The sequence below is a fragment of the Oncorhynchus kisutch genome, unplaced genomic scaffold (assembly GCF_002021735.2).
Source record: "Oncorhynchus kisutch isolate 150728-3 unplaced genomic scaffold, Okis_V2 Okis02a-Okis13b_hom, whole genome shotgun sequence".
NCBI lineage: Eukaryota > Metazoa > Chordata > Actinopteri > Salmoniformes > Salmonidae > Oncorhynchus > Oncorhynchus kisutch.
In genome coordinates this window covers 2,313,088-2,338,990 of record NW_022261979.1, presented here as the reverse complement: position 1 = coordinate 2,338,990, position 25,903 = coordinate 2,313,088, and the positions used below count along the sequence as shown (strand labels likewise).

At 45.2% G+C, this 25,903-nt stretch overlaps 1 protein-coding gene across 1 annotated transcript; it reads left to right on the top strand.

The window, feature by feature from the left end:
* The first annotated feature begins 3,595 nt into the window (after positions 1 to 3,595).
* Positions 3,596 to 25,277, top strand: LOC109900141 (tenascin). The gene is made up of 15 exons (XM_031811994.1): positions 3,596 to 3,672; positions 9,054 to 10,874; positions 11,084 to 11,221; positions 11,447 to 12,790; positions 13,466 to 13,588; positions 18,042 to 18,185; positions 18,427 to 18,546; positions 20,385 to 20,540; positions 20,750 to 20,862; positions 21,188 to 21,320; positions 21,947 to 22,098; positions 22,578 to 22,674; positions 23,321 to 23,482; positions 23,867 to 24,030; positions 24,717 to 25,277. Exons 2-15 carry the CDS (start codon positions 9,158 to 9,160, stop codon positions 24,813 to 24,815), a joined length of 4,662 nt encoding a protein of 1,553 aa, XP_031667854.1. The 5' UTR covers positions 3,596 to 3,672; positions 9,054 to 9,157; the 3' UTR covers positions 24,816 to 25,277.
* Positions 25,278 to 25,903: the final 626 nt, after the last annotated feature.

Genomic DNA, 25,903 nt, shown 5'->3' with positions numbered 1-25,903 from the left:
ACCTGTTCATTTGCTATCTGGGGGGACCACAACCCCCCCCCCCCCCAAACAAAAAACATTGCATTGCTTATGACCTGTTCATTTGCTATCTGGGGGGACCACAACCCCCCCCCCCCCCCAAACAAAAAGCATTACATTGCTTATGACCTGTTCATTTGCTATCTGGGGGGACCACAACCCCCCCCCCCCAAACAAAAAACATTGCATTGCTTATGACCTGTTCATTTGCTATCTGGGGGGACCACAACCCCCCCCCCAAACAAAAAACATTGCATTGCTTATGACCTGTTCATTTGCTATCTGGGGGGACCACAACCCCCCCCCCCCCAAACAAAAAACATTGCATTGCTTATGACCTGTTCATTTGCTATCTGGGGGGACCACAACCCCCACCCCAAACAAAAAGCATTGCATTGCTTATGACCTGTTCATTTGCTATCTGGGGGGACCACAACCCCCCCACCCCAAACAAAAAACATTGCATTGCTTATGACCTGTTCATTTGCTATCTGGGGGGACCACAACCCCCACCCCAAACAAAAAGCATTGCATTGCTTATGACCTGTTCATTTGCTATCTGGGGGGACCACAACCCCCCCCCCAAACAAAAAGCATTGCATTGCTTATGACCTGTTCATTTGCTATCTGGGGGGACCACAACCCCCCCCCCCCCCAAACAAAAAGCATTGCATTGCTTATGACCTGTTCATTTGCTATCTGGGGGGACCACAACCCCCCCCCCCAAACAAAAAACATTGCATTGCTTATGACCTGTTCATTTGCTATCTGGGGGGACCACAACCCCCCCCCCCCCCAAACAAAAAACATTGCATTGCTTATGACCTGTTCATTTGCTATCTGGGGGGACCACAACCCCCCCCCCCCCCAAACAAAAAACATTGCATTGCTTATGACCTGTTCATTTGCTATCTGGGGGGACCACAACCCCCCCCCCCCCCAAACAAAAAACATTGCATTGCTTATGACCTGTTCATTTGCTATCTGGGGGGACCACAACCCCCCCCCCCCCCAAACAAAAAACATTGCATTGCTTATGACCTGTTCATTTGCTATCTGGGGGGACCACAACCCCCCCCCCCCCCAAACAAAAAACATTGCATTGCTTATGACCTGTTCATTTGCTATCTGGGGGGACCACAACCCCCCCCCCAAACAAAAAACATTGCATTGCTTATGACCTGTTCATTTGCTATCTGGGGGGACCACAACCCCCCCCCCCAAACAAAAAACATTGCATTGCTTATGACCTGTTCATTTGCTATCTGGGGGGACCACAACCCCCCCCCCCCCAAACAAAAAACATTGCATTGCTTATGACCTGTTCATTTGCTATCTGGGGGGACCACAACCCCCCCCCCCCCCAAACAAAAAACATTGCATTGCTTATGACCTGTTCATTTGCTATCTGGGGGGACCACAACCCCCCCCCCAAACAAAAAACATTGCATTGCTTATGACCTGTTCATTTGCTATCTGGGGGGACCACAACCCCCCCCCCCAAACAAAAAACATTGCATTGCTTATGACCTGTTCATTTGCTATCTGGGGGACCACAAACCCCCCCCCCAAACAAAAAGCATTGCATTGCTTATGACCTGTTCATTTGCTATCTGGGGGGACCACAACCCCCACCCCCAAACAAAAAACATTGCATTGCTTATGACCTGTTCATTTGCTATCTGGGGGGACCACAAACCCCCCCCCCCCAAACAAAAAGCATTGCATTGCTTATGACCTGTTCATTTGCTATCTGGGGGGACCACAACCCCCCCCCCCCCCCCCCCCCCCAAACAAAAAACATTGCATTGCTTATGACCTGTTCATTTGCTATCTGGGGGGACCACAACCCCCCCCCCCCCCAAACAAAAAACATTGCATTGCTTATGACCTGTTCATTTGCTATCTGGGGGGACCACAACCCCCCCCCCCCCCAAACAAAAAGCATTGCATTGCTTATGACCTGTTCATTTGCTATCTGGGGGGACCACAACCCCCCCCCCCAAACAAAAAACATTGCATTGCTTATGACCTGTTCATTTGCTATCTGGGGGGACCACAACCCCCCCCCCCCCAAACAAAAAACATTGCATTGCTTATGACCTGTTCATTTGCTATCTGGGGGGACCACAACCCCCCCCCCCCCCAAACAAAAAACATTGCATTGCTTATGACCTGTTCATTTGCTATCTGGGGGGACCACAACCCCCCCCCCCCCCAAACAAAAAACATTGCATTGCTTATGACCTGTTCATTTGCTATCTGGGGGGACCACAACCCCCCCCCCCCCAAACAAAAAACATTGCATTGCTTATGACCTGTTCATTTGCTATCTGGGGGGACCACAACCCCCCCCCCCCCCAAACAAAAAACATTGCATTGCTTATGACCTGTTCATTTGCTATCTGGGGGGACCACAACCCCCCCCCCAAACAAAAAACATTGCATTGCTTATGACCTGTTCATTTGCTATCTGGGGGGACCACAACCCCCCCCCCCAAACAAAAAACATTGCATTGCTTATGACCTGTTCATTTGCTATCTGGGGGGACCACAAACCCCCCCCCCAAACAAAAAGCATTGCATTGCTTATGACCTGTTCATTTGCTATCTGGGGGGACCACAACCCCCACCCCCAAACAAAAAACATTGCATTGCTTATGACCTGTTCATTTGCTATCTGGGGGGACCACAAACCCCCCCCCCCAAACAAAAAGCATTGCATTGCTTATGACCTGTTCATTTGCTATCTGGGGGGACCACAACCCCCCCCCCCCCCCCCCCAAACAAAAAACATTGCATTGCTTATGACCTGTTCATTTGCTATCTGGGGGGACCACAACCCCCCCCCCCCCCCAAACAAAAAACATTGCATTGCTTATGACCTGTTCATTTGCTATCTGGGGGACCACAACCCCCCCCCCCCAAACAAAAAACATGAGTATTATTATTTTGGGGGGCGGAGAGGGGTTGTGGGCCCACACGCCTTGTGGGGGCTGTGTGTGTGTGTGTGTGTGCTAAATATGCAGTAGTGTTGTTGTTTCACACTCTAGCTAAACATGTTTCTGACTGAACAAGGCTCTAGTCTTAGAGACTAGAGGATGGTGTCTGGATCAGGCTTTCTTTTATTGATGGCTGTAATACATCAGGTTTGATGACGTTGAGTAAAAAACAGATGTTTATGTACATGTAAGTGTAGTGTAGAGTAGCATGAACAGTATGGTCAAGTATGGAGGTATATAAGTAGGAGCAGACTTTACCCTCTTTCTAGTGGTGGTCCTTTCTCTCCCTCCCTCTCTCTCTCTCTCTCTCCCTCGCTCTCTCTCCATCTCTCTCTCTCTCCCTCTCTCTCTCTCTCTCTCTCTCTCTCTCTCTCTCTCTCTCTCTCTCTCTCTTCTCTCTTTCTCTCTCTCTCTCGCTCTCCCTCGCTCTCTCTCTCTCTCTCTTTCTCTCTCTCTCTCTCACTCTCTCCCGCTCTCCCTCTCTTTCTCTCTCTTTCTCCCTCTCTCCCTCTCTTTCTCTCTCTCTCTTGCTCTCTCTCCCTCTCTCTCTCTCTCTCCTCCTTCCTCCTCCCTCCTTCATGCCTGGGCAGAAGTCTATATGAGGTGCAAAAGACTGGTACACACTAAGTCACAGGAGGGAATTATTGTCCAGGTAAGTTTCACATTTTCCTACAAACTTATGGATGAACATGTTAATTCAAACATATTTTTAAATTAATGAATGAACAATTAAAATAACATAGAGTCAAGCATCTATAGTTAAATAAAGTCATAGGAATACTACATTTTAAATACAATGAAATATGGTCATCATCAGTCTATGTTCTTGAATCTGTGGGGTATGTGAGAAGAGAGGTCAGTGCTGAATGGTCAATGATCTACATCATTCCAAGTCAGTACTAATGTTAATAGTCATGAATTTACTAGTATTGTTCTCCAATTACAAAAGGTTAATGTACTTACTAATGAGTTGTAATCTCATTTCAGAGCTTAGTTGTCCATGTAATTAGTTGAGGTACAGTACAATGGAACATCAATGCATGAATAGTGGTGAGAAGCATGGTTGTAGTCTGGGTGTTTTAGTAACGCTTTATCAGTAGCCATAAAACTGTCCCCAAACAAATTAGAAACAATCTATAAATGATTGTGAAATAATACATCATTTATTTAACACAGTAGTTGTGCACAACCTTCATAAATGTCATTATATTACAGATGCTCTGTATGCTCCTAATGTACTAGCTACTGCATAGATATGTGCTTCCTCATTCAATTAATTCCCGAGATTTAAGAAATACATTTCATCTGAGCATATTTCTCCTGGTGGTTTTCATACGGCGCGGGTGTATATGATGTAAGACATTCATTAGTCAAAGACGCACAGTGAGCAGCATACAGTAAGGCTCTGTTCCAGCTCTGCACAGCCTCACCACCGACAGGGCAGCAGGACCCTCTAGGTCTCAGTTCCCAGTCCTGACACCTTTTTCCTACTTTTTCCTACTACAAAATAAAGTAACTTTGCTAGCCTAGGAGGTGACCTGGCCTTATCATTTAATCAGCCATTGGAGTTAGCCATCCAGTGAGAGAAATATTTGTTATTTCTGTCATCAGAGTATCGATGTCTATGTGTAAAATGCTTTCCAGATATTCCCTTGCTTGCCCAAGCTCTTTAACTGTACTGTACTGTACTAAGCATCAGTGGAGACTGCTGAGGGGAGGACGGCTCACAATAACGTCTGGAACGGAGTAAATGGAATGGAATACAAAATAATTGAAATCATGAGTTTGATGTATATTATTTACATTCCACCCATTTAAAAAACTGGAGGCCCCTTACACTTCAATGTTGTGATCGAAAATCCTGGCGAAATGCATAGCACATAGAATAAAAAAGGTTTTACCAGATATTGTTCATCCTGATCAGACAGGTTTTTTAAATGGACAATATATAGGAGCTAATATACGGCAATTACTTGAAACAATTGAACATTATGACATCAATGATACCAGCAGATTTTGAAAAGGCGTTTGATAAAGTATGAATTTATAAATAAATGCCTGGGTTACTTTAATTTCCGCAAATCTCTTATACAATGAGTTAAAGTTATGTACAGCAACCCCAGATGTAAAATAGTAAATAATGGTTACTTCTCAGAAAGTATTGAGCTTTAAGAGGAGTAAAACAAGGCTGTCCGTTGTCTCCATATCTATTTATAATGGCCATTGAAATGCTGCTATTAAAATGAGATCCAACAAGAACATCAAAGGGTTAGAAATCCAGGGGATAAAAACAGTGTCAATGCATACCGACGACTCAAGTCCACAATCTGGATCCCTGCACAGTCTCATTGAAGATCTTGATCACTTTTCTAGCCTCTCTGGACTAAAACCTAATTATGACAAGTGTACCATATTATGTATTGGATCGTTAAAAAATACATTGTTTACACTACCTTGTAGTTTACCACTTTAATGGGCGGATGGTGAAGTAGACATACTTGGTATTCACATCTAAAAAAAAAACACTTTCCACAATCAATTTCAATAGAAAGTTAGCAAAAATAGATACAATTCTGCAACCATGTAAATACTTGTCTATTTATGGAAAGACACATTGAATAACTCTTTGGTTTTATCACAGTTAACTTACTAATGGCACTGCCTACTCTAGAAGATTCATTTTTTAAATCATATGAGCAGAAAATATTTAATTTTATTTGGAATGCTAAGCCAGACAAAATGAAACGTGCCTATTTATATAATGAATAAGAGTTTGGGGGGCTAAAATGATTAAATATTAAAGCTTAAACCTCTCATTAAAAGCTTCACTCATACCTAAATTGTACTAAACCCAAATGGTTCTCCAGTAGATTATTAAGAAAGGCTCATCCTTTGTTTAAAAAACATTGCCTTTTTGCCTTTATACAGATTACAACTTCTCATTTCTGACTAATTGAAAATGAAATTTTGTTTAAAGTATTGGCCTTTCTTAAACAAGCCATACAAAGATACAATTTCAGTTTTATCCTCCATAAAAGATAAAGCAAATATTACAACAAATGTTATGGTTAAACTCAAACATACTGATTAATAAAAAAACATCTTTATGGAAAAAATGTTTAAAAATGGTATGATATTTATTCATGATATTATGAATAGAAACGGAGGAGTTATGTCACATATGCAGCTGTCGAAAATATATGGGAATATCTGCTCAATCCAAACTTACAAACAACTGATTGCAGCACTAACACAAACATAGAGGCAAGTGGAAAACAGAAATTGAATAATGTGTCCCTGAACAAAAAGGGGGTCAAAATCAAAAGTAACAGTTTGGCCACCAGCTGCATTAAGTACTGCAGAGCATCCCCTCCTCATGGACTATACCAGATTTGCCAGTTCTTGCTGTGAGATGTTACCCCACTCTTCCACCAAGGCACCTGCAAGTTCCCGGACATTTCTGGGGGGAATGGCCCTAGCCCTCACCCTCCGATCCAACATGTCCCAGACGTGCTCAATGGGATTGAGATCCGGGCTCTTCGCTGGCCATGGCAGAACACTGACATTCCTGTCTTGCAGGAAATCACGCACAGAACGAGCAGTATGGCTGGTGGCATTGTCATGCTGGAGGGTCATGTCAGGATTAGCCTGCAGGAAGGGTATCACATGAGGGATGAAGATGTCTTCCCTGTAACGCACAGCGTTGAGATTGCCTGCAACGACAACAAGCTCAGTCCGATGATGCTGTGACACACCGCCCCAGACCACGACGGACCCTCCACCTCCAAATCGATCCCGCTCCAGAGTACAGGCCTCAGTGTAACGCTCACTCCTTCGACGATAAACGTGAATCCTACCATCACCCGTGGTGAGACAAAACCGCAACACTTTTTGCCAGTCCTGTCTGGTCAAGCGACGGTGGGTTTGTGCCCATAGGCAACGTTGTTGCTAATGATGTCTGGTGAGGACCTGCCTTACAACAGGCCTACAACCCTCAGTCCAGCCTCTCTCAGCCTATCGCGGACAGTCTCAGCACTGATTGAGGGATTGTGCGTTCCTGGTGTAACTCGTGCAGTTGTTGTTGGCATCCTGTACCTGTCCCGCAGGTGTGATATTCGGATGTACCGATCCTGTACAGGTGTTGTTACACGTGGTCTGTCACTGTGAGGAAGATCAGCTGTCCGTCCTGTCTCCCTGTAGCGCTGTCTTAGGTGTCTCACAGTACGGACATGGCAATTTATTGCCCTGGCCACATCTGCAGTCCTCATGCCTCCTTGCAGAATGCCTAAGGCACATTCACGCAGATGAGCAGGAACACTGAGCATCTTTCTTTTGGTGTTTTTCAGAGTTAGTAGAAAGGCCTCTGTAGTGTCCTAAGTTTTCGTAACTGTGACCTTAATTGCCTACCTAGCTGTTAGTGTCTTAATGACCATTCCACAGGTGCATGTTCATAATTGTTTATGGTTCATTGAACAAGGATGGGAAACAGTGTTTAAACCCTTTACAATGAAGATCTGTGAAGTTATTTGGATTTCTACGAATTATCTTTGAAAGACAGGGTCCTGAAAAAGGGACGAGTTTATATGGGATTAAAGAGCTGAGGTCGATGGTGATAGGTGGGATGGGCTGAGAGTGGCAGAGAGGTGGGATTAAAGAGCTGAGGTCTATGGTGATAGGTGGGATGGGCTGAGAGGGGCAGAGGGGTGGGATTAAAGAGCTGAGGTTGATGGTGATAGGTGGGATGGGCTGAGAGAGGCAGAGGGGTGGGATTAAAGAGCTGAGGTCTATGGTGATAGGTGGGATGGGCTGAGAGTGGCTGAGGGGTGGGATTAAAGAGCTGAGGTCGATGGTGATAGGTGGGATGGGCTGAGAGTGGCAGAGGGGTGGGATTAAAGAGCTGAGGTCTATGGTGATAGGTGAGATGGGCTGAGAGTGGCTGAGGGGTGGGATTAAAGAACTGAGGTCTATGGTGATAGGTGGGATGGGCTGAGAGTGGCAGAGGGGTGGGATTAAAGAGCTGAGGTCTATGGTGATAGGTGGGATGGGCTGAGAGTGGCTGAGGGGTGGGATTAAAGAACTGAGGTCTATGGTGATAGGTGGGATGGGCTGAGAGTGGCAGAGGGGTGGGATTAAAGAGCTGAGGTCTATGGTGATAGGTGGGATGGGCTGAGAGTGGCTGAGGGGTGGGATTAAAGAGCTGAGGTCTATGGTGATAGGTGGGATGGGCTGAGAGTGGCAGAGGGGTGGGATTAAAGAACTGAGGTCTATGGTGATAGGTGGGATGGGCTGAGAGTGGCAGAGGGGTGGGATTAAAGAACTGAGGTCTATGGTGATAGGTGGGATGTGCTGAGAGTGGCAGAGGGGTGGGATTAAAGAACTGATGTTTGGTAATGTATTATTGTTATGTGACTGCTTTATATAAAAGTACCATGTATGTCAAATGTGTATGTAAAATGTATACATATATATTTTTCCTCAAAATGGGTTAATAACAAAAAAAGATGTGCCACTGATTCCGCTCCAGCCTTTACCACCCGCCTATCCTCCCTAATTAAGGTGCCACCAACCTCCTGTGATAAGCATAATGTTCTCATTGAAAGCATTCCAAATAATCTTTGTCAGTTTGGATGTGGGGGTTTGACCTCAAGGAGGACTTCTGGAGAGAGCTACTACAAGTAGTTGGGTTTGTACGGTATAATAGCCCCTTTCTTCACCTGGTGAGGGAGCAAAAAAACGAATAGTTTAGGAGCAAAGTGAGGAAAGGGTTCAGTGTATGTGTTTGGAGAAGGAGAGAGGAAACGTCCAGTGAAAATGTACAGCAGCACCGCAGAATATACTACTAGTAGTGAACACAGTGCTTATCTGTTGTGCTCTGAGCCTCTGGCTCGTAGTCACTACATACCTCTACAGCCAATGGCCACAGCACAAACCTAACTTTATGACTTGGTTCCAGAATGGCTTTGCATATGTTAATAAACTGTAATCTGAGTATACTCGTCTTGGCTGACTTGTTTTTTTCTTTTTCATTTGTAGGATAACTCTGGTGGATTGTCTAGCCTCCTCTCCACTGAGACACTGGGGAAGGAGTTTATAGAACTGTTGGAATTCGGACCATCCAAAAACTATTCTGCCTCAAAATGTTGTTTTCTCTAGCCCTCCTCTTCCTGCTAACCCCGTTCCCCTCCCTTCAAACTCCAGTAACCAATGAGAAAAGAAACGCCACAGGAACAGGAAGTGAACCGAAACCCTACGTCCTACTCACCCTCTCCCTCGCAAAACCAAAAACCGCAGCCACGCTCGTGAAAGTCACCAAAGAGACCCCTAAACCCACTCTGAAAGCCCTAAACCCAACTGCATCCAATCAGACACATCCAGCCCCCTCAACCCCCCTCAAACCTCCAACTGCCACGCTCGTCAAACTCACCAAAGAGACCCCTAAACCCACTCTGAAAGCCCTAAACCCAACTGCAGCCAATCAGACACATCCAGCCCCCTCAAGCCCCCTCAAACCTCCAACAGCCACGCTCGTCAAACTCACCAAAGAGACCCCTAAGCCCACTCTGAAAGCCATAAGCCCAACTGCATCCAATCAGACACATCCAGCCCCCTCAACCCCCCCCAAACCTCCAACAGCCACGCTCGTCAAACTCCCCAAAGAGACCCCTAAGCCCACTCTGAAAGCCCTAAACCCAACTGCATCCAATCAGACACATCCAGCCCCCTCAAGCCCCCTCAAACCTCCAACAGCCACGCTCGTGAAACTCAACAAAGAGACCCCTAAGCCCACTCTGAAAGCCCTAAACCCAACTGCAGCCAATCAGACACATCCAGCCCCCTCAAGCCCCCTCAAACCTCCAACAGCCACGCTCGTCAAACTCACCAAAGAGACCGCTAAGCCCACTCCGAAAGCCCTAAACCCAACTGCAGCCAATCAGACACATCCAGCCCCCTCAAGCCCCCTCAAACCTCCAACAGCCACGCTCGTCAAACTCACCAAAGAGACTGCTAAGCCCACTCCGAAAGCCCTAAGCCCAACTATAGCCAATCAGATTCATCCAGCCCCCTCAACCCCCCTCAAACCTCCAACAGCCACGTTTATCAAACTCACCAAAGAGACCCATAAGCTCACTCCGAAAACCCTAAGCCCAGCTGCAGCGAATCAGACACATCCAGTCCCCTCGACCCCCCTCAAGCCTCCAACAGCCATGTTCATCAAACTCACCAAAGAGACCCCTAAGCCCACTGTGAAAGCCCTAAGCCCAGCTGCAGCCAATCAGACACATCCAGCCCTCTCAACCCCCCTCAAACCTCCAACAGCCATGCTCGTCAAACTCACCAAAGAGACCCCTAAGCCCACTGTGAAAGCCCTAAGCCTAGCTGCAACCAATCAGACACATCCAGCCCCCTCAACCCCCCTCAAACCTCCAACAGCCACGCTCGTCAAACTCACCAAAGAGACCCCTAAGCCCACTCTGAAAGCCTTAAGCCCAACCGAAGCCAATCAGATTCTTCCAGCCCCTTCAACTCCCCTCAAGCCTCTCACAGCCAGTGGTCCAAAGACCACAACCAAAGACAAACCCTCCATCACACTGCCGCATCCCATCCCCATCAAGGTGCTCATCACTTCTGACTCTGGCTGCATCAGTAAGGACACCCAGAGCGACGCTAGCAACCGCACAAAGGAGCAGACCCAGACCCATGAGCTGAAGCTGAAGCCTGGCTTTCCTCTAACCCTGACCCACCGCATCAGTCTGGTTCCTACCTCCTGCACCGGGGGATGTGTGGCTGAGATGGCAGCACTGAAAGGACGTGTTGGCAGGCTGGAGAAAGAGATGTCCCTCATGAAGAGTAAATGTACGACTGGTCTTATTTAGTTACACATAACTGTAACCTCCTAGTCGCAAACCTCTTTCATATAATAACTTCATTCTGATATGGAGATTATCCATGAGGCTAGTTTGAATTCAATCCAGAGTCTTTCTTGTAACCAACATTAACATTTCATCTTTTGATGTTTGCTCTGTCTGGTCTCATATTGTATACTCTCTTCCCCTTCCTACCAGGTGCTTCCTGCTCCAAAGGCCCATGTCCCAATGACTGCAGTGCGAATGGGAAATGTGAGAAGGGAAAGTGTGTCTGCCTCCCAGGGTTCCTTGGTCTAGACTGCAGTAAATGTACAGCTGGAGCTGACTGCAGTAAAAGTCAGTTACTGTGCCTTCTTCATTTGATCTGACTTGTCTTCTTTGATCTGATTTTCTTTATTGCAATTCAGTTAGAGACATACTAGCAACTCATAATCTAAGGTTAACTTCCAGTCGCCACACACAAGCACACCACTTAGAATGCATGCCTAATATACATTCCTTCATTCTAAGTTGTATGCTTGTGTGTTTATTGGAACACATATTTTTTTCTCTCATCTCCAGAAGGTACCAAAGACAAAATCCAGATAACGGTGGAGACGGTGGCGTTGAAGGTATCACCTGAGAGCAGTGCTATCACAGAGAGTCTGCAGGGGAAGAAGACCAAGGCAGACCAAATCCTCTTCCAGAACAAAACAGAGCAAAAGAAACCTACAGCCGCCAAAGAGGATGGTGACATCAAAAGCAAAACAAAAGGGACCACAAGTGTAAAAGCAGGGCTCACCAAGACACAAGCCAAACAAGGGGTTACTGTCACTAAAACCAAAACCACCCATTCCAATGCTACCAAGACTGGACTGGGCCGACCAACCATCGGACAGGTTCTGTTGAAACACCATGGAGGAAGAAAGCAAGAGAGCAAAGGCAAAACGACAGTTATAAAGAAGCAGTCTAAACCTGACCTGAAGTTGAAAGTAACAGTGAAGGAGGAATCTGGAGGTAAAGCCAATGCTGAAGCTGGCAACCTCCAAGACCAGCCTCAAGCCAATGTCACCCAAAGCACTGTGAAGACGTTTGTGAACAAAACCCGGTCAGGAAAAGAGACTCTGGAGCAGTCGACGTTGGCTGAGAAGAATGTGACTCTAACATCTGGAAAGAAAACAGTCAAAAAGGTGAAATTAGTTCACGGGACTATGAACGTTACAAAGGTGTCATTGGCTTTTGATATCACTAAGGCTGGGACGGGCAAGATCACCCTTACAAAGGACATTAAGACAGAGGCAGACATCTCCTCAGGCACATCTAAAACTACTGTGAAGATAGGGTCAGGCAAAGGGAAGCCAGTCCCACGGAAGAGTCAGTATGTTGTGAACATGACCACTGTGGAGACCACCTCTGAAGTCAAAGTCTTCAGCAACAAGACAACAACTATCCAGTCTTCCAAAAACAGCACCAGGAAAGCAGGAACAGGAGTGGGCCGTGGACTTGGCTCTGTGAAGGTTCAGAACATCACCACATACGGCTTCACCCTCACATGGTCGGCTCCAACAGCCATGTTTAAGAACTTCACTGTGTCCAGAAGAGAGCACAGGGCAGAGGGTGAGGAAGAGGAGGAGGAAGAGGCGGAGGAGGGAGCTGCTCTCAGGGAAGAGGACAGAGTAGCCGGAGTCGTAAACTCCACCATTGAGATCCGAAAACAGAGCCCTAATGGAGCCGTGGCTTTCCCCACTAAAGCTCCCGGTAGCTCCAGAGGTAAAGCTCACACAAAGAGGGTGTCCGTTGTTCTCCCCGACAGCGTTCGCTCTGTGGAGTTCAGTAACCTGCGACCACAGACCCGATACTCCCTGCACATATGTGGCACCACTCCCGGATCCCGCTCCAAGATTCACAGAGTAACCACCATGACAGGTAATTAGGAGAACCAAACCCACATAGAGACTTATTCAGAATATTTGACCATAACTTTTTATGAATAACTCCTATAGTAATGTATCTTTTCATTCAATGTGCTAGTTCATGTATTGGATAGCCTGCATGTCTCTCTTTCATTTAAAATGTGGCTGCACTAAACACATCACTCAACACATCACTTGTGTTGAGACAGAATATCCCATTGTTTCTATATTTTCTATACTTCAAATGTACTGGGACTTTAGTGACTTTTTAACCTTTTCCTTCACCACGTTTCAGCCTCATGTTCGTTACCTCCAGTACAATACCAGTGTCTACATATGTGAAAACTGTGCATTTCCACCTTTTGTAGAAGAAAAAAAACAAAGTAAAAAAATGATCAAAAGGTAACCGTTTTAAAAACACAATGACATTCACTGTGACCTGGGGAGCAAGAAAAGACCCTCCTTCTGGCTAGAAACTCACCATTTTTATTACTTTTAATCCAACCCTGTGATGTCACAGAGAAGCAGTTTATAGGACCTTTCATCTCGTCTTTTTAACACACAGAATATAGAAACTGTTTTCACACATGTTGACACTGGTGTGGTGCTGGAGACAATGAATATGAGGTTCCTTTAAATATCCTCTTCTGGCCTCTCCTCTTCCTTATTCATTTTCTTCCCCATGCAGGACCTGAGCCACCCACCGAGCTGGTGTTTAGTAACGTGACAGAAGCCTCTCTTTCTGTGTCCTGGTCCAAACCAAAGAACAAAATCTCCGGCTTCAAAATCACATACTCTCACTCAGTCACGGGTAAGTTACAGTTACCTTAGCTTTTATCATGTTATCTACCTCTAAGTCAGGGTTTTCTAAAACTGGGTCCTAGGGCCCCTCCTTGACAATGAGTATTTGAATCTGCTGTGTAGTGCTAGGGCCCCTCCTTGACAATGAGTATTTGAATCTGCTGTGTAGTGCTAGGGCCCCTCCTTGACAATGAGTATTTGAATCTGCTGTGTAGTGCTAGGGCCCCTCCTTGACAATGAGTATTTGAATCTGCTGTGTAGTGCTAGGGCCCCTCATTGACAATGAGTATTTGAATCTGCTGTGTAGTGCTAGGGCCCCTCCTTGACAATGAGTATTTGAATCCGCTGTGTAGTGCTAGGGCCCCTCCTTGACAATGAGTATTTGAATCCGCTGTGTAGTGCTAGGGCCCCTCCTTGACAATGAGTATTTGAATCTGCTGTGTAGTGCTAGGGCCCCTCCTTGACAATGAGTATTTGAATCTGCTGTGTAGTGCTAGGGCCCCTCCTTGACAATGAGTATTTGAATCTGCTGTGTAGTGCTAGGGCAGGTTTGGGAAACCCTACTATAAGTGACAAGGTGATGAAACTTTGAACACTTTAAAACTAGTTTTTTCGCACCCCATTTGTCAGCACAAGGGCTTCACCAGAATCATTCAAGTGGAAGATACAACTTTTGTAGCATTCTTGTGTGTCCATTAATGAATGACAGATCAGCTGTTCAGTCAAAATACCTCCGTCATCCCCAAACACTGACACTGTTTAAGTGTCAATCATGGCCAGTGTCCCAAATGGCACCCTATTCCCTATGTGTCAAATGTAGTGCATCGTAAAGTGAATACGGTGCCATTTGTTTTCCCCAGAGGACCAGTGTGTTACTATGTCTGTCATCCTGACAGGAGAGAGTGGTTCTGTGTCTGTCTGTCATCATGACTGGAGAGAGTGGTTCTGTGTCTGTCTGTCATCATGACAGGAGAGAGTGGTTCTGTGTCTGTCTGTCATCATGACTGGAGAGAGTGGTTCTGTGTCTGTCTGTCATCATGACAGGAGAGAGTGGTTCTGTGTCTGTCTGTCATCATGACAGGGGAGAGTGGTTCTGTGTCTGTCTGTCATCCTGACAGTAGAGAGTGGTTGTGTGTCTGTCATCCGGACAGGAGAGAGTGGTTGTGTGTCTGTCTGTCATCCTGACAGGATAGAGTGGTTCTGTGTCTGTCTGTCATCCTGACAGGAGAGAGTGGTTCTGTGTCTGTCTATCATCCTGATAGGAGAGAGTGGTTGTGTGTCTACAGTATGTTTGTCATCATGACAGGAGAGAGTGGTTCTGTGTCTACAGTTTGTCTGTCATCCTGACAGGAGAGAGTGGTTCTGTGTCTGTCTGTCATCCTGACAGGAGAGAGTGGTTCTGTGTCTGTCTGTCATCCTGACAGGAGAGAGTGGTTCTGTGTCTATCATCCTGATAGGAGAGAGTGGTTGTGTGTCTACAGTATGTCTGTCATCATGACAGAAGAGAGTGGTTCTGTGTCTGTCTTTCATCCTGACAGGAAAGAGTGGTTCTGTGTCTGTCTGTCATCCTGACAGGAGAGAGTGGTTCTGTGTCTATCATCCTGATAGGAGAGAGTGGTTGTGTGTCTACAGTATGTTTGTCATCATGACAGGAGAGAGTGGTTCTGTGTCTACAGTTTGTCTGTCATCCTGACAGAAGAGAGTGGTTCTGTGTCTACAGTATGTCTGTCATCCTGACAGGAGATAGTGGTTCTGTGTCTACAGTATGTCTGTCATCATGACAGGAGAGAGTGATGCTGTGTCTACAGTATGTCTGTCATCATGACAGGAGAGAGTGGATCTGTGTCTGTCATCCTGACAGGAGAGAGTGGTTCTGTGTCTACGGTATGTCTGTCATCATGACAGAAGAGAGTGGTTCTGTGTCTGTCTGTCATCATGACAGGAGAGAGTGGATCTGTGTCTGTCATCCTGACAGGAGAGAGTGGTTCTGTGTCTACAGTATGTCTGTCATCATGACAGGAGAGAGTGGTTCTGTGTCTACAGTATGTCTGTCATCATGACAGGAGACAGTGGTTGTGTGTCTACAGTATGTCTGTCATCATGACAGGAGAGAGTGGTTCTGTGTCTACAGTATGTCTGTCATCATGATTGGAGAGAGTGGTTCTGTGTCTACAGTATATCTGTCATCCTGAAAGGAGGAGTGGATCTGTGTCTGTCACCCTGACAGGAGAGAGTGGTTCTGTGTCTGTCATCCTGACAGGAGAGAGTGGTTCTGTGTCTGTCATCATGACAGAAGAGAGTGGTTCTGTGTCTACAGTATGTCTGTCATCATGACAGAAGAGAGTGGTTCTGTGTCTACAGTATGTCTGTCATCCTGACTGGAGAGAGTGCTTCTGTGTCTACAGTATGTCTGTCATCATGACAGAAGAGAGTGGCTCTGTGTCTACAGTATGTCTGTCATCATGACAGAAGAGAGTGGTTCTGTGTCTACAGTATGTCTGTCATCATGACAGGAGAGAGTGATGCTGTGTCTACAGTATGTCTGTCATCATGACAGGAGAGAGTGGATCTGTGTCTGTCATCCTGACAGGAGAGAGTGGTTCTGTGTCTACGGTATGTCTGTCATCATGACAGAAGAGAGTGGTTCTGTGTCTGTCTGTCATCATGACAGGAGAGAGTGGATCTGTGTCTGTCATCCTGACAGGAGAGAGTGGTTCTGTGTCTACAGTATGTCTGTCATCATGACAGGAGAGAGTGGTTCTGTGTCTACAGTATGTCTGTCATCATGACAGGAGACAGTGGTTGTGTGTCTACAGTATGTCTGTCATCATGACAGGAGAGAGTGGTTCTGTGTCTACAGTATGTCTGTCATCATGATTGGAGAGAGTGGTTCTGTGTCTACAGTATATCTGTCATCCTGAAAGGAGGAGTGGATCTGTGTCTGTCACCCTGACAGGAGAGAGTGGTTCTGTGTCTGTCATCCTGACAGGAGAGAGTGGTTCTGTGTCTGTCATCATGACAGAAGAGAGTGGTTCTGTGTCTACAGTATGTCTGTCATCATGACAGAAGAGAGTGGTTCTGTGTCTACAGTATGTCTGTCATCCTGACTGGAGAGAGTGCTTCTGTGTCTACAGTATGTCTGTCATCATGACAGAAGAGAGTGGCTCTGTGTCTACAGTATGTCTGTCATCATGACAGAAGAGAGTGGTTCTGTGTCTACAGTATGTCTGTCATCATGACAGGAGAGAGTGGTTCTGTGTCTGTCATCATGACAGAAGAGAGTGGTTCTGTGTCTACAGTATGTCTGTCATCATGATTGGAGAGAGTGGTTCTGTGTCTACAGTATATCTGTCATCCTGAAAGGAGAGAGTGGATCTGTGTCTGTCACCCTGACAGGAGAGAGTGGTTCTGTGTCTGTCATCCTGACAGGAGAGAGTGGTTCTGTGTCTGTCATCATGACAGAAGAGAGTGGTTCTGTGTCTACAGTATGTCTGTCATCATGACAGAAGAGAGTGGTTCTGTGTCTACAGTATGTCTGTCATCATGACAGGAGAGAGTGGTTCTGTGTCTGTCATCATGGCATGAGAGAGTGGTTCTGTGTCTATAGTATGTCTGTCATCATGACAGGATAGAGTGGTTCTGTGTCTGTCATCATGACAGAAGAGAGTGGTTCTGTGTCTATAGTGTGTCTGTCATCATGACAGGAGAGAGTGGTTCTGTGTCTGTCATCATGACAGGAGAGAGTGGTTCTGTGTCTACAGTATGTCTGTCATCATGACAGGAGAGAGTGATTCTGTGTCTGTCATCATGACATAAGAGAGTGGTTCTGTGTCTACAGTATGTCTGTCATCATGACAGGAGAGAGTGATTCTATGTCTACAGTATGTGTGTCATCATGACAGGAGAGAGTGGTTCTGTGTCTACAGTATGTCTGTCATCATGACAGGAGAGAGTGGTTGTGTGTCTGTCATCCTGACAGGAGAGAGTGGTTCTGTGTCTGTCATCCTGACAGGAGAGAGTGGTTCTGTGTCTGTCATCCCGACAGGAGAGAGTGGTTCTGCGTCTGTCATCCTGGCAGGAGAGAGTGGTTCTGTGTCTGTCATCCTGACAGGAGAGAGTGGTTCTGTGTCTGTCATCCTGACAGGAGAGAGTGGTTATGTGTCTGTCTTCCTGACAGGAGAGAGTGGTTGTGTGTCTGTCATCCTGACAGGAGAGAGTGGTTGTGTGTCTGTCATCCTGACAGGAGAGAGTGGTTGTGTGTCTGTCATCCTGACAGGAGAGAGTGGTTGTGTGTCTGTCATCCTGACAGGAGAGAGTGGTTCTGTGTCTACAGTATGTCTGTCATCCTGACAGGAGAGAGTGGTTGTGTGTCTGTCATCCTGACAGGAGAGAGTGGTTCTGTGTCTACAGTATGTCTGTCATCCTGACAGGAGAGAGTGGTTGTGTGTCTGTCATCCTGACAGGAGAGAGTGGTTCTGTGACTGTGGATTCCCTGCAGTCCCAGGTGTCTCTGTCCAAGCTGTCCTCGGGGGCCACGTACGAGGTCAGTGTGATGTCCACCATGGGGAAGAGAGAGAGTGATCCCCTCATTGCCATCATGACCACAGGTGATCACCACACTTACCTAGATCTAATGTGCTGTAGCAACTCACCATTACAGTACATCATCATGCATTCTGCTTTGGACGTGGAGTGCAGAACGATTTGCCTTATTCTTACCCACAGTTTCAGTTGTCTTGTCCTGCAATATGACAACAATTAAGTGTTTTAAAACATGACATAAAGGCAAAACAATAATTGTTATTTAGCTAAATTCACCATGTAAAACACATTGTCTTTGGACTGTAGTACCTGCCCCTCCAACTGTTCTCCAAGCAACTAACGTAACAGATACCAAGGCAGTGCTGCAATGGACCCCCGCCATGGGCCAAGTAGACCGCTTCATCATCAGTTATGAGTCTGCAAAAAGTGAGTTTGGTATCATTTCCTGATGAAAAGATATGGTGAACATACATACAGTAGTATAACTATAGTTATTCAGTTCCTTCAGAAAGTATTCAGACCCCTTGACTTTTTACACATTTTGGTATGTTACAGCCTTATTATAAAAACAAAATCCTCAGCAATCTACACACAATAACCCATAATGACTAAGTGAAAACTATTTGCTATGAGACTCGAAATTGAGCTCAGGTGCATCCTATTTCCATTGATCATCCTAGTTAAATAAAGAATAAAACAACTTGATTGGAGTCCACCTGTGGTAAATTAAATTGATTGGACATGATTTGGAAAGGCACACACCCGTATATATAAGGTCCCACAGTTGACAGTGCATGTCACGGCAAAAACCAAACCATGAGGTCAAAGGAATTGTCCATAGAGCTCCGAGAGAGGATTGTGTCGAGGCACAGATCTGGGTTAGGGTACCAAAAACTGTCTGCAGAATTGAAGATCCCCAAGAACACAGTGGCCTCCATCACTCTTAAATTAAGAAGTTTGGAATCACCAAGACTCTTCCTAGAGCTGGCCACCTGACCAAACTGACCAATCGGGGGAAAAGAGCCATGGTCAAGGTTGTGACCAAGAACCCGATGGTCACTCTGACAGAGCTCCGAGTTCCTCTGTGGAGATGGGAGAACCTTCCAGAAGGACAACCATCTCTGCTGCACTCCACCAATCAGGCCTTTATGGTAGAGTGGCCAGACGGAAGCCACTCCTCAGTAAAAGGCACATGACAGCCCGCTTGGAGTTTGCCAAAAGGCACCTAAAGACTCTCAGACCATGAGAAACAAGATTCTCTGGTCTGATGAAACCAAGATTTAACTATTTGGCTTGAATGCCAAGCGTCACATCTGGAGGAAACCTGGCACCATCCCTACAGTGAAGCATGGTGGAGGCAGCATCATGCTGTGGGGATGTTTTCAACAGCAGGGACTGGGAGACTAGTCAGGATCAAGGAAAAGATTAATGGAGCAAAGTACAGAGAGAACCTTGATAAAAACCTGCTCCAGAGCGCTCAGGACCTCAGACTGGGGCAAAGGTTCACCTTCCAACAGGACAACAACCCTAAGCACACAGCCAAGACAACGCAGGAGTGGCTTCAGGACAAGTCTCTGAATGTCCTTGAGTGGCCCAGCCAGAGCCTGGACTTGAACCCGATCGAACATCTCTGGAGAGACCTGAAAATAGCTGTGCAGCAACGGTCCCAATCAAACCTGACAGAAACTCTCCAAAAACAAGTGTGCCAAGCTTGTAGCATCAGACCCAAGAAGACTTGATGCTGTAATCACTGCCAAAGTTGCTTCAACAAAGTACTGAGTAAAGGTTCTGAATACTTATGTAAATGTGATATATAGACAGTATATATATATATAAATTAGCAAAATAATATTTATATATTTTTGTTTTGGCATTATGGGGTATTGTGTGTAGATTGATTAGGGAAAAAACTATTGAATCAATTTTATAATAAGGCTGTAACGTAACTATATGTGGAAAAAGTCAAGGGGTCTGAATACTTTCAGAAGGCACTGTAGACCAGTGGAGGCTGCAGAGGGGAGAACGACTCATACCAGTGTCTGGAAGGGAGCAAAGGGAATGGCATCAAACACATAGGAACTACTCCAGCCATTACCACGAGCCCGTCCTCCCCAATTAAGGTGCCACCAACCTCCTGTAGTATATACTATGTACCATAGCTAGTATAACTACACCTGTACATTATATGCTGTTCTACTCACGTTCCAAGCTGTAATCCAGCCTAAGCTGCAGTCCCTGTCCCTCCTCCCTCGTCTCTCCCACAGCTCCCAATGTAACAGTGACAGTGATGGTGTCTGGTAACTCAGTAGAGCAGCAGCTGAGAGGGCTGCAGAGAGACACCGTGTACACAGTCAAAGCCCTGAGTCAGAAAGACAGTCTGCAGAGCACAGCCATCACTACCACCTTCACAACGGCTAGTGGTGAGTACACAGGGGGGAAACACACTGCACAACATCACATGTAACTACAGCGTAGAACCTCAAAGATCTGAAGCTCAGAGTTACGGACTGACCGGCCAAAGTTACAACACGACCTCTATTCCCGACTCGTTGGTATTTCTGAGGTCCTACTGTATAGGGAAAAGAACCAGGACAGAACGTACCTGTATGTGTGATGGTTTGTCCTTCAGCTGTAAAGGCCGGTGAGGTGGGCGCTCGTTCTGCTGTTGTATCATGGAAATCCCCCAGTGTTGCGTTCAGCAGATACAGAGTGACCTATCAGACGGCAGGAGAGGAGGTCAAGGTGAGCTTTATTCCTCACATGTTACATTCGTATGAACTTAATACCACAACTATACTGCTACTATATTGTATACCAATGCTACAGATGTAGGATCTTCATTTGAGCCAGTTTGCTACAATGATATATATATATCATTGTATACAATGATGCGTCCCAAATGACCATATTCCTATAGTGTACTACTTTTACCCAGGGCCCATCGTCAAAAGTAGTGCACTATATAGGAAATAGGGTGCCATTTGGGACGGACTATATGAGGTGAAACAACAGTGCATGAGGTAAGACAGTTTCAAACATCTGTTTCTCTGGCCCTCTATCTCCCCAGGAGGTGATTCTGGACTCCACGGTGACGGAGTACAAGCTGACTGGACTGTTCTCTATGTCTAAGTACACGGTGCTGGTACAGGGAGAGAGAGAGGGGCAGTACACATCTATTGTCACCACTGAGTTTATCACAGGTAGGTGTTACAGACCAGCAGTGAATTTTGAAAATGTACTTTGCACATGAGTCTCTACATTTCATCAACTCAAAGCAACAGGGTTACTTATCTTTTACAGAGAATATAGTAATTGTATAGTAATGTTATAGTAATTGTCTAGTAATCTTATAGTAATTGTATAGTAATGTTGTAGTAATTGTATAGTAATGTTATAGTAATCTTATAGTAATTGTATAGTAATCTTATAGTAGTTGTATAGTAATTGTATAGTAATGTTGTAGTAATTGTATAGTAATCTTATAGTAATTGTATAGTAATCTTATAGTAATTGTATAGTAATCTTATAGTAATTGTATAGTAATCGTATAGTAATTCTATAGTAATCTTATAGTAGTTGTATAGTAATTGTATAGTAATCTTATAGTAATTGTATAGTAATCTTATAGTAATTGTATAGTAATCTTATAGTAATCTTATAGTAATTGTATAGTAATCTTATAGTAATTGTATAGTAATCTTATAGTAATTGTATAGTAATCTTATAGTAATCTTATAGTAATTGTATAGTAATCTTATAGTAATTGTATAGTAATCTTATAGTAATTGTATAGTAATTGTATAGTAATTGTATCCCCTCGGCTCAGGAAAACTGCGCTTCCCATTCCCCACGGAGTGTTCCCAAGAGCTGCTGAACGGAGCGCTCCAGTCAGGAGAGGTGGATCTTTACCCAGAGGGCAAGGAAGGGAAGGCAGTCAGAGTCTACTGTGACATGGAGACTGAGGGAGGAGGCTGGACGGTAAGATACATGGCTTCTCTCTCTCTCTCTCTCTCTCTGTCTCTCTCTCTCTCTCTCTCTCTGTCTCTCTCTCTCTCTCTGTCTCTCTCTGTCTCTCTCTCTGTCTCTCTCTCTGTCTCTCTCTCTCTCTCTCTCTGTCTCTCTCTCTGTCTCTCTCTGTCTCTCTCTGTCTCTCTCTCTCTCTCTCTCTCTCTCTCTGTCTCTCTCTCTGTCTCACTCTGTCTCTCTCTCTCTCTGTGTCTCTCTGTCTCTCTCTCTCTCTCTCTCTCTCTCATGGGTTTGAATGGGATTGAATCATCAGCCATCTGATTCCAAAGGTTGACAATCACATTTCCTTTTGAACAGCTGCATTTTGTTGGACATAGTACGTGGGGGAATGATAAAATGGCTATGAATGTGGGACATCTATGCATATTTATTTTCTATGGTGAGTCTGTCTGTTTCCAATATCAGCTTTGTGAATGTGTTGCATACTGTAGGTGTTCCAGAGGAGAATGAACGGGAAGACAGATTTCTTCAGAACCTGGAGTGACTACACTAATGGCTTTGGAAACCGTAGCGAGGAGTTCTGGCTCGGTAAGGTTCAGCTCAATGCTGCTGATCCACTCAAAGTCCTCAGAAGAGGACAAACAGGAAACTGTAGTTCAGGGATGGGGTCATTTCTATTATCATTTCAGTAAATTCAGGAAGTAAACAAATACATTTTCCAATTTTCTTTAATGCTTCTCTATGAGAACATTTTAAATAGGAATTTCAGTCCACTTCTTGAATTGACTGAATAGAGGACATGCGTGAAGATGGCGGCCCCCATGTACTTACCACAAATACCTCATTTGCTAAGTTTGTCCTATTATACAGTGGTTTCCATTATTCTTGTTTGGAATCTGCAGTAGCTTCAGTAAATCTCCAAGATGGTGTCAATTTGAAGAAAAAAAAATGGAAAAGTAAATTGTGCTGATTTACTGGCACATTGAGCCATGTCGCGCTCCGTAGTTTAAAAACTCTGTGGGTAATGCTAAAACAATGACTGCATATCCGGATTCCTCCTTCTTTACCCACCCTCACCATTGAAATGGAATTGACCCCAACCATGCTAACTGCATCAAAAGGGAGGCTACTACCAAAGCGTACAGTATGTACTCTACATAGCTCACAGCTTGAACATAGAGTACATAGTATATGTTTTAAATGATGTCCTTCTCTCTATCTCTCATCCATCCAGGTAATGAGCTGCTTCACAACCTGACCAGCATGGGCCCAGTGAGCCTGAGAGTGGACCTGCGTTCAGGCAACGATACGGCCTACGCCCATTACTCCAGCTTCACCATCGACTCAGTGGACAAACACTACGCCATCGAGGTGTCTGGATACACCGGCACTGCAGGTAAAATAATGTACACTAGCCAAGATAGAATGTGAGGACAGAGCCTAGCAGAGCAGAATGTACACTAGCCAAGATAGAATGTGAGGACAGAGCCTAGCAGAGCAGAATGTACACTAGCCAAGATAGAATGTGAGGACAGAGCCTAGCAGAGCAGAATGTACACTAGCCAAGATAGAATGTGAGGACAGAACCTAGCAGAGCAGGTGCTTAAGTTTGAGGAACCAAAACTCAAATAGCTCACAAACAAATATTCAATACGAGGTCAATCCCATTCACATAATTTCACTAAAGTAAACATTTTACTGAAGTGGAGGGTGGGATTGGTCCCTTACTCTACAAATCCTGAATTGTACTTGTTTCTTTCTTCCCCATCACGTCTATAAGGTGACTCCATGAGGTACCACAACGGGCGCCCATTCTCCACCAGAGACAAGGAACCCCACCCCCTGGGCATCCACTGTGCCAGGGCCTACATGGGCGGCTGGTGGTACAAAAACTGCTACAAGACCAACCTCAACGGCCTCTATGGCACCAACAGCAACAACCAGGTACCACTAGTACCAGTATCATCCCACTAAGTGCTTTAGTCGCTGCTTTGACATTTTGATGACAGTACTTTTCCTGGTCTTTGCTATTGCAAGACAGCACCCCAATGCTGATATGCTATAAACACTGCACCACATCTCCAGTGTTTCAAATTGATCCATAGAGAATAATAGAGGACTCTTCTTTGTATCTGTTCAATTATGGCATCTGTGAGGGTATGGGCAGCACCATTAAGGCCATCTTCATTTTGAATTCGTTTTTTTATTTTTATTCTACTACTTCTACGAGTTGGTAAACAAACTGAAAAGGTGCACACTGCCACATAGAGTGTGTTGTCTGAACAGATATAAAGCCAAGGTTGGTGATCTACTGCCACCTGCAGTTATGGAATGTTTGCTCATGTATAATTCATTGGCTGATCCCTCAGATGGAATTATGTGATCCTTCATTAACCCATAGGATGTCCCACCCAGTTGACGAAGTCCCACCCAGTTGACGATGCCCATGCTAAAACGGGATTTTAGGCACTAGAGTCCTCTATCTATCTCTATGATTTGAACAGTCATCTTATTTGATGTTGTGTCATCTGCTATCAACTCCTATCAACTAATGTAACTGAATTTAAGTTTTGTCAACTCAACTTAATCTACTAAATGAACGTAATTCAACTGCTTGTGCTGTGTTATAGGGTGTGGTGTGGATAGACTGGAAGGGCAAAGACTCGTCCATTCCCTTTACTGAGATGAAGTTCCGCCCGGCCGGGATCTCCGTCACAACCCACGGATAAGACTGTCCTCTGACTCGTCCACCCCTAAACCCTTTCTTTGAGAAACAGGAAAGTGGAGCACCAAGAGACCATAAACGTGTGGATGTCGCACTTCCTGCATCTCAAATTCCGCCTCAACTTGCATGTCCAGTGGTCTTAACAGCCGTCACGACAGACAGCGTATCAGTCTGTACTTGTACTGTACAGAGCAGTGCACCAGGCTCCTGTTCTGTACCTTTATCATGCTGTCTCTCTCAGCTGTATCTGTAGACAGGAAATATTTGTGATTGCAGCATTTTGTATAATATTGTTTTATGACCCAACTCTTACCGTCTCCAACTCAATGACTGTTCTACTGCTCTGACCCCAAAGCATCTCTACCTGATGCACATCACAAGGTTACCACCCCACTACTACTGTAATAAAACATGCACTGTCTCACTCTATTGCAATAAATGAGGCACATGAATGCCTGGATGGAGATGGGTTTTTTGTACTCAACTATGTGAGCGGTGTTGTGTGTGTGACTAATCTACTAACACGATTCATCAGGTGTTGTCAAGGTTACTCATCACCATGTGTAGTTCACCTGTGCTAGACATGCTTATTTCATATATTTCAGTTCTGTTCACAAATACAGTATTTTGTGAACTGATTTGAAACATTTAGACAAGAAGAGAGAGAGTGCAGGAAATGGCCTCGGACAGGTTAGTATCAGTAATAAGATGACTAAACACATTTCCAGTTGACAGTTATGCAATATGACACGCACACTCGGGCTGCGTCCCTAATGGCACCCTATTCCCTATGCAGTGCAGTACTTTTGATCAGGGCCCATAGGGAATAGGGTGTACAGTGCCTTGCGAAAGTATTCGGCCCCCTTGAACTTTGCGACCTTTTGCCACATTTCAGGCTTCAAACATAAAGATATAAAACTGTATTTTTTTGTGAAGAATCAACAACAAGTGGGACACAATCATGAAGTGGAACGACATTTATTGGATATTTCAAACTGTTTTAACAAATCAAAAACTGACAAATTGCAAAATTATTCAGCCCCTTTACTTTCAGTGCAGCACACTCTCTCCAGAAGTTCAGTGAGGATCTCT